This window comes from Rhamphochromis sp. 'chilingali' (genome assembly GCF_963969265.1).
Source record: "Rhamphochromis sp. 'chilingali' genome assembly, chromosome: 21".
Lineage (NCBI taxonomy): Eukaryota > Metazoa > Chordata > Actinopteri > Cichliformes > Cichlidae > Rhamphochromis > Rhamphochromis sp. 'chilingali'.
Window position 1 is genome coordinate 398572 of NC_137949.1, and position 14365 is coordinate 412936.

General features: G+C 45.2%; 1 protein-coding gene across 1 annotated transcript; it reads left to right on the forward strand.

The window, feature by feature from the left end:
* Positions 1-9930: 9930 nt before the first annotated feature.
* On the forward strand, positions 9931-14071 carry LOC308389510 (dehydrogenase/reductase SDR family member 13-like). Its single transcript, XM_080870957.1, has 6 exons — positions 9931-10149; positions 10987-11105; positions 11631-11754; positions 12520-12692; positions 12922-13075; positions 13226-14071. Exons 1-6 carry the CDS (start codon positions 10023-10025, stop codon positions 13483-13485), a joined length of 957 nt encoding a protein of 318 aa, XP_080727083.1. The 5' UTR covers positions 9931-10022; the 3' UTR covers positions 13486-14071.
* Positions 14072-14365: the final 294 nt, after the last annotated feature.

Here is a 14365-nt window from a genome sequence, read left to right on the forward strand (position 1 = left end):
GCATCGCGCGGACAGGTCACAGGATCTTACTGGGAAAAGCAGAGGCGGTGGTGTGTGTTTCATGATCAACAACAGCTGGTGTGATTATGCGAACGTGCACCCGGTCAAATCCTTCTGCTCACCGGACCTGGAGTACCTGATGATTAAGTGCCGGCCATTCTGGCTACCGAGGGAATTTACAGCAGTGATTATTACGGCTGTTTACATTGCTCCACAAGCCGACACTGACCGAGCACTCAGGGAACTGTACAGCGCGATCAGCAGCGAGGAAACCGCACACCCAGAGGCAGCGTTTATCACAGCCGGAGACTTTAATAAGGGAAACCTGAAGAAAGTCTCACCCAAACTCCACCAACACATCCACTTTAACACTCGTGGAAATCGGCTACTCGACCACTGCTACACCTCTTTCCGGGATCCATACAAAGCCCTCCCCCGCGCCCCATTTGGCCAATCAGATCACCGCTCCATCCTGCTCCTGCCCGCCTACAGGCAGAAGCTGAAACAGGAAGCTCCAACCCGGAGGGCGGTGCACTGTTGGACGGACCAATCGGAGTCTGCGCTGCGGGACTGTTTTGATCACGCGGACTGGGAAATGTTTCACGTGGCTGCTAGGGACATTGATGAGTACACAGACTCAGTCTGTGGATTTATCAGGAAATGCATGGAAGATGTCGTCCCATCCAGAACAGTTAAATCCTTCCCAAATCAAAAACCCTGGATTAACGGAGATGTTCGCGCGGCACGGCGCACCGCCTTTGCCTCCGCAAACACATCGGACTACAAACACGCACATTACCAACTCCGGAAGACGATCAAAGCAGCCAAACATGAGTACAGGGACAGGGTGGAGCAACAGTTTGACAACCCTCGGAGTATGTGGCAGGGACTAAACACGATCACAGACTTTAGAGGGAAAACCAGCACACCGCAGACCACGGCCTCTCTGTGTGAGGATCTAAACGTATTCTACGCTAGATTCGACACAGCGAACACCATGAGACCGGACAGTGTGCGCACCGCGGATGACGTCAGTGCGCACACTGTGTCTGAGGAGGATGTGAGGAAGTGCTTCAGGAAGGTGAACGCACGCAAAGCTACTGGTCCGGACGGGATTCCCGGCCGCGTCCTCAAGTCATGCGCGGCTCAGGTGGCTGGAGTGTTCACACACATCTTCAACCTTTCCCTCTCTCTGTCTGTAGTCCCAGCCTGCTTCAAAATGGCCACCGTCGTCCCTGTACCCAAATCCTCCACCATCTTCTCATTGAACGACTGGCGACCTGTAGCCCTGACCCCCATCGTAAGCAAATGCTTCGAGAAGCTGGTCAGGGACTTCATCTGCTCTGCACTACCCGACTCACTGGACCCTCTACAGTTTGCATACCGCCACAACAGGTCCACTGATGATGCCATAGCCCTGACACTACATGCTGCCCTGTCACACCTGGAGAAGAGAGACACGTATGTGAGAATGCTGTTTGTAGATTACAGCTCAGCATTCAATACCATCGTTCCCTCGAAGCTGGACAGGAAACTGCAGGATCTAGGACTGAGCAGCTCCCTCTGCAGCTGGATCCTTAGCTTCCTGTCTGACAGACGCCAGGTGGTCAGACTGGGCAGCATCACCTCATCCCCCATCACAGTGAACACTGGTGCTCCACAGGGGTGTGTACTGAGCCCTCTCCTATACTCACTCTACACCTACGACTGCACAGCCACTAACAACTCCAACATCATTGTGAAGTTTGCGGACGACACTACAGTGGTGGGTCTTATCACCAACAGTGATGAGACGGCCTACAGGGAGGAGGTCAGCGCCCTGACCCACTGGTGTCAAGACAACCATCTCACCCTCAACGTCGCAAAGACAAAGGAGTTGATAGTGGACTTCCGGAGGTGCAGAGAAGTACACACCCCCATCACCATCAACGGCGCTGCTGTGGAGAGAGTGAGCAGCTTCCGCTTCCTTGGTGTACACTTGGCTGAGGATCTTATGTGGTCAGTACACACAAACAAAACAGTGAAGAAGGCGCAGCAGCGCCTCTTCTTTCTCAGGAGACTGAAAAGATTCGGCATGAGCCCCCGCATCCTCAGGACCTTCTATCACTGTGCCATTGAGAGCATCCTCACTGGATGCATCACCACCTGGTATGGCAACAGCACCGCCTACAACTGCAAAGCTCTCCAGCGAGTAGTGCAGTGCTCTGAACGGATAATTGGAGGTGAGCTTCCCTCCCTCCAAGACATCTACAGGAAGCGGTGCCTGAGGAAAGCGGGGAGGATCATCAAGGACTCCAGTCACCCCAGCCATAAACTGTTCAGACTACTTCCATCAGGAAGGAGGTTCTGCAGCATCCGGTCCCGTACCAGCAGACTGAGAGACAGCTTTTTCCATCAGGCCATCAGACTGCTGAACACGTCATAGACACCTCAGCTTCACTACTGGAACTTTAACATTATGCATTCCATACTGTACAGTAATGCCACTGTTTTGCACATGTCTCAACTCTGTATATTTTTATATATTTTATTTATTGACTCTATTTAATCTGTAAAATATGTGTACACACACACACACACACACACACACACACACACACACACACACACACACACACACACACGTAGGAAAACATTTAGTATACACATCCAGAAATTATTTTTTTTGCATATACTATTATATGCTCTCCCCACCCCCCTCAGGCGCAGTGCCAGGCCCACCACAAAGACTGTTACAACCTGGCTGGAAAATGCTCTCTCCAAACTACAGGACTGCTTCACAGAGACAGACTGGGACATATTTGAACACCAGGACCTAGAAACATTCACAGGATCAGTACTGGACTACATCAAGTTCTGTACTGCAAATGTGACAGTGGACAAAAGCATTCGGGTTTTCCCAAACCAAAAACTCTGGATGACCAGCGAGGTCCGCTCACTCCTCAAAGCCCGCGATGCCGCCTTCAGGTCAGGTGACAGAGCTCTGTACAGGGCTGCTCGAGCTGACCTGAAAAGGGGGATTAAAAAAGCCAAGTCAGACCACAAAAGGAACATCGAGTCCCAGCTGTCCAGCAACAACACACGAGAGGTGTGGCAGGGAATGCAAGACATCATCAACCACAGAGGCAGCACCGCGAAAACAGAAAACCCGAGTGTGCAGCTGGCAGAGGAAATAAACAGCTTCTTCGTCCGCTTTGAAACACCACAACAGCAGCATTCATCTGCTTCAGCCCTGCTCCCATCCTCATCCTCACCTGGTTCCTGCACCGCTCCACTCACTGTAACAGAGCACGATGTCAGACGTGTCCTCCTAGCAGTGAACCCCAGGAAGGCAGCCGGTCCAGATGGAGTACCTGGCAAGGTGCTAAGAGCATGCGCACACAAGCTCACCCTCATCTTCACCAGACTCTTCAACCTCTCACTGGATCAGGCAGCCATCCCATCCTGTCTAAAATCAGCCACAATCATCCCAGTGCCGAAGAAGTCTCCCATCTCCAGCCTGAATGATTACTGCCCTGTGGCCCTCACACCGGTAATCATGAAATGCTTTGAGAGACTAGTCCTTCAGCACATCAAGGATTACCTCCCCCCAGAATTCAACCCCCACCAGTTTGCATACCGTGCAAACAGATCCACAGAAGACGCCATCGCCACAGCCCTCCACGCTGTGCTGAGTCACCTAGAGCAGCGGCAAAGCTACGTCCGAATGCTCTTTGTGGACTACAGCTCAGCCTTTAATACAATCATCCCGGACATCCTCATCACCAAACTGGTCACTCTTGGCCTCCCTCCTCTCACATGTGCCTTGATAAAGGATTTCCTCACAAACCGGCCCCAGACTGTAAGACTCGGACCTCATCTCTCCTCCACTCGCACACTGAGCACCGGCTCCCCACAGGGCTGTGTGCTGAGCCCCCTCTTGTATTCTCTCTACACCCACGACTGCAGTTCGACCCACAACAACACTCATCATCAAGTTTGCTGATGACACCACGGTAGTCGGACTCATCTCGAAGGGAGACGAGGCAGAGTACAGAGAGGAAGTCCTGAAGCAGGCAGCATGGTGTTCAGAAAACAACCTGGCACTGAACACTAAGAAAACCAAAGAGCTCATTGTTGACTTCAGGAGACACAGCACTGACTTGGCCCCCTCTACATCAACGGGGAGTGTGTGGAGAGGGTCCACACCATCCGGTTCCTTGGTGTCCTCATCTCTGCTGACATCTCCTGGACAGGAAACATCTCAACGGTCATCAAGAAGGCCCAACAGCGGCTGCACTTCCTGAGAGTCCTCAGGAAGTACAAGCTGAACTCCAACCTGCTGCTGACCTTCTACCGCTCGTCCATTGAGAGCCTGCTAACCTACTGCATCACGGTATGGTACGGCAGCTGCACCAAAGCAGATAGAGCGAGGCTTCAGAGTGTGGTCAAGACAGCACAAAAGATCATCGGCTGCCCTCTCCCCTCCCTGATGGACATTTATGCCTCAGCAGAGCAGCAAACATTATCAAGGACAGCTCCCACCCTGGCTTCAACATGTTCAGCCTGCTTCCCTCAGGGAAGCGCTACAGGTGCATCAGCACAAAAACCCACAGACTCAAAAACAGTTTCTTCCCCAAAGCAATAACCACCCTGAACTCACACATGCACCGATAACACAGCCCCCCACTTCCCACTTCCTCTATGGACCACCACTGTGCAATACCAATTCTATGTGCAATAACTATATACATAACACTATTTATTACATATTACTTACGTCTTGTATATTGTACATTATATATATATATATATATATATACTACCAGAAGGCAACATTGCAGACATAGAGGACAGTTACAAGTACCTGGGGATCCCGCAGGCAAATGGGAACCATGAAGAAGCCGCTAGAAAGGCTGCAACCACCAAGTACCTGTAGAGGGTCAGGCAAGTCCTGAGGAGTCAGCTGAATGGTAAGAACAAGATCCGGGCCATCAACACGTACGCCCTGCCCGTGATCAGGTACCCTGCTGGGGTAATAGGCTGGCCAAAGGAGGAGATAGAAGCCACTGACATAAAGACAAGAAAGCTCCTTACCATGCATGGAGGGTTTCACCCCAAGTCCAGCACCCTGAGGCTGTACGCTAAGCGGAAGGAAGGGGGCCGGGGACTGGTGAGTGTCAGCACCACAGTCCAGGATGAGACAAGGAACATCCAAGAATACATTGGGAAGATGGCCCCAACTGACCGAGTGCTCAGTGAATACCTCAGGCAGCAGAAACCCAAGAAAGAGGAGGGAGACGAGGAACCATCATGGAAGGACAGGCCCCTGCACGGTATGTACCACCGGCAGATAGAGGAGGTGGCTGATATCCAGAAATCCTACCAGTGGCTGGACAAAGCTGGACTGAAAGACAGCACAGAGGCACTAATCATGGCAGCACAAGAACAAGCTCTGAGTACAAGATCCATAGAGGCTGGGGTCTATCACACCAGGCAAGACCCCAGGTGCAGGCTGTGTAAAGATGCCCCAGAGACAATCCAGCACATAACAGCAGGGTGCAAGATGCTAGCAGGCAAGGCATACATGGAACACCATAACCAGGTGGCCGGCATAGTGTACAGGAACATCTGTGCCGAGTATAACCTGGAAGTCCCGAGGTCAAAATGGGAGATGCCCCCAAGGGTGGTGGAGAATGACCGAGCTAAGATCCTGTGGGACTTCCAGATACAGACGGACAAAATGGTGGTGGCTAACCAACCGGACATAGTGGTGGTAGACAAACAGAAGAAGACGGCCGTAGTGATCGATGTAGCGGTTCCGAATGACAGCAATATCAGGAAGAAGGAACACGAGAAGCTGGAGAAATACCAAGGGCTCAGAGAAGAGCTCGAGAGGATGTGGAGGGTGAAGGTAACGGTGGTCCCCGTGGTAATCGGAGCACTAGGTGCGGTGACTCCCAAGATAGGCGAGTGGCTCCAGCAGATCCCGGGAATAACATCGGAGATCTCTGTCCAGAAGAGCGCAGTCCTGGGAACAGCTAAGATACTGCGCAGGACCCTCAAGCTCCCAGGCCTCTGGTAGAGGACCCGAGCTTGAAAGGATAAACCGCCCGCAGGGGCGTGCTGGGTGTTTTTATATATATATATATGTGTGTGTGTGTGTGTGTGTGTGTGTGTGTGTGTGTGTGTTTTTTTCCCTATGTTGATACTGTCCATATGTACATAGCGCTGCAGAACTGTACCCCCCCCCCCCCCCCCCAGCATGTTTACACTGAGTAGGAGATGCTCTGTATCTCATTGTACAACTGTATAGTGACAATAAAGGCATTCTATTCTATTCTATTCTATATATTGTACATATGTTTATTAGTTTCAGATTTAGCCATTCGTATATTTTGCCTGTTTATGTTATTGTGTTTTGCACAACTCTGTTGCTTGTGAAGCTCGCACACAAGAATTTCACTCACATGTGCTGTACCAATGTACCTGCACATGTGATGTGACAATAAAAGAGATTTGATTTGATTTATGTACTCGTGTGGTACATGTATTTTGATTTTTGTTGCCATGATGCCAGGTATTCTGTCCCTCCTGTTATTCCTAAGGTATGTTTTTTATAAGTTTGTTATATGGCGGATCATAATCATTCGTTCTGTAATTAACTGTTGCAATATGTCAGAAAATATGTTTATTCCTGATCTTGTCTGGGCAAAGCCTGCCATCTAGTGGGTTGACAGGGTAGCGCCATGTTAGAGCGCAAGCAGTGGTTTTCTCCCAGCGCTCGACAGGGAAGGTCCATTTGGCTGTGTCTCTGTAAATTCCTGCATCTGACGCCCTTGAAAAGGCATAATCTGTAAGTGTGGCAAAACGGTTTATTGTTGCAACTTATTAGTACCTTGTTCAGCAAAGTAATGAGTTTCTTGTGTGTTTAGCGAGTTTGTTACATTACTAGCACAAGCTAGCTGTTAGCCCTTTGTTTAGCCTGCTAACATGAAGCATACCAGCATGTGGTGTTAGCTGTATCTCCTGACATCTCTGTATCTCTTGATTGTGTAGTGACTGTTTACATAAGTCAACAATATTTAATGTAATCTTTGTGTATTTGTATGGAGAGTGAATACACTGTATTCTGTTTCTGTTATTACAGTTTTACAAAAAGGAAAATAAGGATCAGTAAAGCTCTGAAGAATGCCACGCGGTCTCCTGAGTGTTTACTGAAGCCATTTAATGTTTAGCTCACTGCATAAGCTGGATAGAGACATTCAGCTGAGGGCAGAAGACCAGGTCTTTCTTGGAAATGAGATTTTTAATCTAAATGAGATTTTTTTTAACCTGGATAAATAAAGGACTAAATTTATTTATCCAGAAATAAAAAAATAAAAAAAAGTATTCAAATGTTTAGCAAAACATTGTGGTTGGAAATAATTAGTAACTTGCATTCAAAGTAATATTTACACTTCTTTTCAAATGCAGTTTTATTTCTGTTAATTTCTGTCAAAGAAACACAGTATGCAGAGTATATCATAGCACAGAAATGGCAGTGATATTTTTAACTCTCATATCTACTAGAAAATTTAAATACATAATAACAAAATTAATCAGTATTTTAACTGCTTTTTCTCAATGTGACAAACAAATGGAAGTGCAATTAGCCAGCAGGTGGCACCACAGCATTGCTTCAGTTGTCCTGCTTCTGTGGCAGAACAGCATGTGTGCAACATGCAACAAGTGCCTTTAAAAAACATACTCAACAACTCGATGAAATAGGGATGAATTAGAAGTTTTGATGCAACAGTTTTAAAGAAAACAGTCAGAGAAAAGGTCAAGGGTGTTGGACAGCATGGGGTTTGTAAAGTCAATAATAATTTTTTAATTTAATGGAAATGCAAATTCAATTTGGACTATTAATTATATATATATATTTATATATGTATATATGTGTGTATATATAGATAGATAGATAGATAGATAGATATGTATATATATTGTATTGTATACACTGTAATGTAGGCAAAGTTGCCTCCATTTTTATAATTTGTTATTAATATTTTGTACATTTGTACATTTCAAGGACTCTTCTGTTTTTGGAGTGTATTTATTTATGTATCTGTATTATATTATACAAACACATTAAAAGTGAATGTCTGTCCAAAAAATGCACTCAGTTTACTTCTTACTCACTATGATCATCATTCATTATTCTCCCGCAGTTATTAAGGTTAGGATATGTATTTTTTTTATTCCAATCCACTCTTCTCTTGCAGAATTTAAATAACCTTTATCAGATTTGACGGTTTTGTTACAGACTTTTCAGAAAAGTGTTTTGCTTTTCTTTCACACTGTGGGATTAAATTGTGTCAAAATGTACAAAACAGTGATGTCATGTTTTGTGACGAGGACCCAGGCACAGAGAGACTTGATGAATTTAAGAATCTTATGATTTAAGAAAGAAATTTGCAGACTTGCACAGAGATGGTAAAATTATTATGACTGATAATGGAGACGAGGACAACAGACGACAGGGAGGAACAGGGGTTTAAATGCACCAAGGAGACAGTCACAGGGAACTCGGGACAACTGGAGACATTTAGGGATGCAGGGACTGACAGAGACCGGGAAGAAGTCTCTTCGTGACATTTATCTTGCCTGGCTGGGCAGCTCTCTGGGTGCTCAGCACCTCCAAAGCTCTGATCCTGGAGTCTCCCCTGCCATGACGTCAGTGACGTAGTTAAACTACAGAAATGTATTTGCGCAATGTCATTAGAAACATCCGGTCTACAAGCGATGCTGATAAGATGATGCATATACTTATTACTTTTAAGCTAAATGATTGTAATTCATTAGGTCACTCTAAAAGCCCTGAATAGCCCTCAGTTGATGAAGAAAGCTACAGTGAGATAAAGAGGTTCCAAATTGAGAGACTTGAGAAATGGCGATCACAGCAGTGATTACAATGAAATGTTTCTCCCACTGAAAACCTCTTTGAGAATCATCTCTCTTGGAAGTCTGAAGAACATCACCAGAGCATTATTTGGTCAGATTACAAGATGTTTTTTTCAGAACAGACAGAGTGGAGTGACCCTGGGCAGACATGATAGTAATGTCTGGCCAGACATGAGTGCAAAACATGTGGAGTAAACAATCTAGAGATATTCCTGCATGATAATGATTAAAAAATGCTTTCAATGTCAAACAAGAGTTTGGGAATAAAGTTTGACACCGCTGACCTGAACAAGTATGTTGCCTGATTTGAATCCCACAGAACACCTGAGGGAAATTTGAAGAGAAACGTGGGGAACAAAAAGTAAGACACAAAACAAAACCCTGCAGCAAGCACAGATAAAAAACATGTTGTTTCAAAAATATTGCATGTTTTGTCAGAGCCAAAGAGGCCTGATTCAGTCATTGACAAATACAGATGCACGTATTCATGCCAGCACTGTCCTGCTCACCAGAAAAGTTCCATTTTCACTGATGTGGAAATCTTACAGCCAAATCTGCTAAGCAGATCTGATTGTTGGTTTGATCGACTGACTGTGACTATATGTTAGAGGCTGTGAAACATTCTTATTAAACTATTTTAGAATAAGTTACATTTTGGGAGCAAAAGCAGCAACAGCTACATTTGTGATTTTTGTGTTTTGTTTCCTTAAAAACTAAATCTAGACAGTGAAAGAATGAATTAGTTACACTGACTTATAACTATCAGAGGCAATTATTAATTATGGAAGATTTTAGGTGAAAGTTCGACACTTTGGTATCTGGAGGGATGTTTGCATGCTTTCCATATTTTTCTGTAAATGCTTTCGCAGTAAATCTTTATTAAGAGACACGCGGGTGGGGTGAATGCGTTTCTCAGGTGTTCAGAGTGAAAAGCGTAGGTCACGGTGCTCTGACGTTTACGTCATTCCACAACTGGTCCGACCGGTCGAGGAGCGACTCGCTGGCACGTCTCAGATGAAACTCATCCGACAGGCGTGTGCATAAAGACAGATCCGCAGCTCAGCAGCCAGACGCGAAGTTCTCGGCCGACATCCACCATGGTTCCCCTCTTGTTTGTGGCCGTTGTACTTCTGGGAGCATACGTCCTCCTCACACAGACTCTCTTCAAAAGGGCCAAATGCAAAGGAAACGCCGCGATGTCAGGGAAGACCGTCATCATCACAGGTGAGACCGGCATCAACCGCAGTTTGTACCAAACAGACCGACTGCTAACGACACCAGCATCAAAAATGACGAGGTGTAGAAAGTGTGCCTACAAACAGCTGCTGTGTGTGCAGCTCGCAGCGTTCAGCGGATTTTCCTTTCATAGGTTTCTTTACTTCCTCTTAAAGGCGATAAGGATGTTGGTGTTTGATTATGATAGCGACAGTGAGTAAAGGTACATAACAAGTTTTGTTAAATCTGCAGATGATGAGCAAAAGAAAAGAAGCCGTTAAATGTATGTTTCCTTCAATATTGCCACGAAAAAGAGGCTTCGAGTACGACGGACTTTCGACGGTACCGACCTACATGTAGATCGGCTTTCAGGAAAAACCTCGTCAAAAATAAGTGAACAGTAAATATGACATTTAAGCCGATTCAGCAGTTATTTCTAAATTCAAGTAAAAATCAGTTTAACACTTGCATCTCTAAACTGGGTTTGTACAGAGAGGGAATTCTCATCTAAACCTGAGCGTCGTCCTCCTCTCTCTTCCCTCTGAGGTCGGGGCCAGTTTTTATGCCACAAATCTGTGCCGATAGCAAAATCGGGATTTGCACAAATGTGATTGCTGCAATGAAAGAATTAAAGATGCGTTTTTCTTTGTTTTTGTGCTTTTTACTTTGGACGGGAGTGAAGTTTACAACAAAGGTGGAAGTGAAAATCTAGAATTCTTGTTTGCAATTTAGACAGGTTTCTACTAGCCTTCAGATAACACCACATTAAACACTTGCATGGATGATAGTTCTTGTTTGTGATGGTTTGGGTAGATGTTGCTTATTCTTTTCCTGCTCTTACTGTAGGAGGAAATACGGGCATTGGTAAAGCCACGGCTTTGCATCTGGCCAGGAAAGGAGCCAGAGTGATCCTGGCCTGCCGAAACAGGAACAAAGCTGCAGCTGCCATTGCAGAAATAGAAACGGTGAGAAGAACACACTGATGCATTGGCCACAATTTCCTCATGCTGTATGAAAGTTAATCCAAAGTTTCTCAGAAAGGAGCACTGACATTTAAAACAATAACTTGTGCAGTCGTCAGCAGGGAGTGGAGGCTTGTTACACAACGTCCTATCATGCTGTAACTGGCTGATGTGTGCTTTAGGTAATTAAAGCAGCTGAGAAAAAGAAGACAAGCTAAAGTAGTATGTGGATATGACTGTTTATTTATATTTATTCAGTAAGTACAATATGACAATTTTAAAGGACTGAAGCTGTGAAAGGAGTTAACCTTTTAAAGGAGGAGCTGACAGAGAGCACAAAACGATGCACACAGAACTTTAACGGGATTTACATGATCCTGCTGAAACGAGCTGAAGCGTTCACTTCTTTCATTGATGGTAATGTTTGAGCTGTTGCTTTAAGGAAAAAACAGTAAAAAGGGATTGAAGTGAAACACTGAAGTGCAAGTTAAATGTAACCTTCACTGAATCACAATGATCTTCTTCCAGCAAACGGGAAGTACAGACGTGATCTACGTGCACTTGGACCTAGCCAGTCTGAAGTCTGTCCGCAGCTTCGCCGAAACATTCCTGAAAACGGAGTCCAGGCTGGATTTGCTCATCAACAATGCTGGTACACACACTACTACACAACACCACAATGTCTACTTAGTTGCAAGTACGAGGTCCATACATCCATTTTCATCTAAACCAACCTCTGAGAGCCAGACACCATTAGGAGGAAATTTATTTGTTGAACTTCTCCACTTGGGGTATCAACTAATGATCAAGTCAGAGTGAGCATTCCCGATTTTCCACCTGAGAACTATGGCCTCAGACTTGCTCCTGTTTGTGTTTTCATCACAGCTGTGTGCTGGAGGTTGTTGCTTTATGAAGTTCACAAAACCAGGTCGTTTGTTTAAAAGAAAAAAAAAGATTTGAGAGGCTGAAATCAACAAAACCTTAAGCTTCCACTCAGAGAGGGCCTAGAAATTCTGCCCAAAAAAGTATGAACAGGATGGGTGACAAAGGGCAGCTCTGGAGTCTGAAACTCACCATCAAATGACAACAAAGAGACAGAAGTGACCAGAAGCACAAAATAATCACAATCGACTTTGAAAAGACACCGAATAGCCACAAAGACGTCAAACGGCTATGTTGTGCAAAGCAGCCAGATTGGCCTCAAACACAAATTGATGTAAACCACTTGAGAGACAGACAAGTTTATCACAGTTGCCGTATCTGTCAAAAAGACGTGCAAATACAGTTTTTAATGATGAGCAGCAGCAGTGGTGATTTGTCTGTTCTACGGAGACAGAGAAGAATCTAGAGAAAACAAGCTTCAAGAGATCAAGGAAGTACAAAGATTTCAGAAACCATTGTTCCAATATGTCCCCAGGATTGGTGGCAGACGGGCGGACTGAGGACGGATATGGCATCGAGTTCGGGGTGAACCACTTGGGTCACTTCCTGCTGACCAATCTGCTGTTGGAGAGGATGAAGAAGACAGGGGGAGGACGAGTGATCACGCTGTCCTCCATGGCTCATCGCTGGGGACACATTGACTTTAACGTGAGTTTGCAATAATTTAAAGAGAGCTTGGAGATGTAAAGCCATCCTCACTCTGGAACAAGCCTTTTTCCATCTTTTGGGACTCTTATTTTTAAAAATGCTCTGCTCTAGTATTTCAGTAGTACGACTGAAGAGGTGATCATAATGACATCACAAGTGATGTTGTTGCACGTCTTTCACCTTCACCTGTCTGAACAGCTTATTAACAAGGTTGTTTTTGTATCTTAAGGCTCTGGTTGCAAACAAAGACCTGGGAACTGGCAGATACAGCTGGCAATTTTTCCATGCGTACTGCAACAGCAAACTGTGCAATGTGCTTTTCACCCATGAGCTTGCCAAGAGGCTGAAAGGAACCGATGTCACATGCTACAGTGTCCACCCAGGTAACACACTGGTTTACCTTTAATCAACACTCATTTTAGGCCATATATTACTGTAATTCAAGCTAAATCAACTGTTACTATCAGCATTTTATCCAAACTGAACACTAAAGGCAGTAAGTATGTGATTGCTCTTTGCCTTCTGCCCTGTAGGTGTTGTCCGGACTGAACTGTCTAGAAATGTCGGCCTGTGGCAGAAGATTTTCATCCAGCCTGTGGCCTGGCTGCTGTTCCTGGACCCAGAGATGGGAGCTCAGACCACACTGCACTGTGCCCTGCAGGAGGGAATCGAACCTCTGAGCGGGAAGTACTTCTCCTGCTGTGAGGCACAGGAAGTGTCCGCTCATGCCCGAGATGACAAGGTGGCCCTGAAATTGTGGGAGGTCAGCGAGAAACTCTGTGGACTGGGATAGATTTATTCACCTCGCTATAAACAGGTTGTCGAGTCCATGAGCGATGAGCTGTCATTCTGTCCTTTTAACAGTATCGGTGATACGGTGCTATATGAACATCTAGAACTGCTGTTCAGCACTTTTTTTTCTGAAATTTAAACATCATTTCTGGTGTTGAATTGGTGTTGTTGCAGTGCCATCAGCAGGATGGAAGCTGGGAATAATCATGTTCACAAGTGTCTTTTTTTTTTTTTTTTAATATGGTGTGTTTGTTGGGCGCTGCTGCATATTTGGTATGTTACTGTTCTGTCACCTGTTTGTGAGACAATAGCAACACGTTTTAATAGTTTCGTCATATTTTTTTAAAATAATTTTTTATTTTGTATTTTTATGTAAATATTTTTGAGTTCTTTGTACATTGTGTTTATACTGAGGTCCTTACTGAAGTTTGCCTTAATAAAAAATGTCGACTAGAATCTGTCCTCTTGGAATACATACCAACCGTCCCGATTTTTCCGGGAGAATCACAAATTTCAGTGCCCCTCTGAAAAACCATATCCCAGAATTCAAAGCGCTGCTCAGCAAGTTCCAGTTTCCAACAATGGCGGCAGCTAGCTAGTTTTAATGTTACTCTTATTATTCTTTCTGGGTCGCAAAATAAACTTTAAACATATTTCCAGGCGAAAATGTAGCTGTGTAAACCTCAAATATCTGCGCCGACGAGAACGGCAAACCCCCGCGGTTCTTTGCTGCTCAGGTTAAACAGGAAAAGTCACTCAGATAAGCTAAAATGTTAGTGTTTGGCTTTTTTCAGTGTTTTATTTGTTCGTGAGTAAATCTGTTTGGCTGAGATGACTGGATTAAATAAAACTTTATTAAGCCCTCAGGAGGAATAAACGTC

Bases quoted from the DNA above. Each gene is read 5' to 3' on its own strand.
- LOC308389510 (XM_080870957.1), top strand. From the start codon at position 10,023: ATGGTTCCCCTCTTGTTTGTGGCCGTTGTACTTCTGGGAGCATACGTC. The intron at 11,755-12,519 runs GTACACACACTA...ATATGTCCCCAG, and splicing joins TTTGCTCATCAACAATGCTG to GATTGGTGGCAGACGGGCGG. The intron at 12,693-12,921 runs GTGAGTTTGCAA...TTGTATCTTAAG, and splicing joins GGGGACACATTGACTTTAAC to GCTCTGGTTGCAAACAAAGA.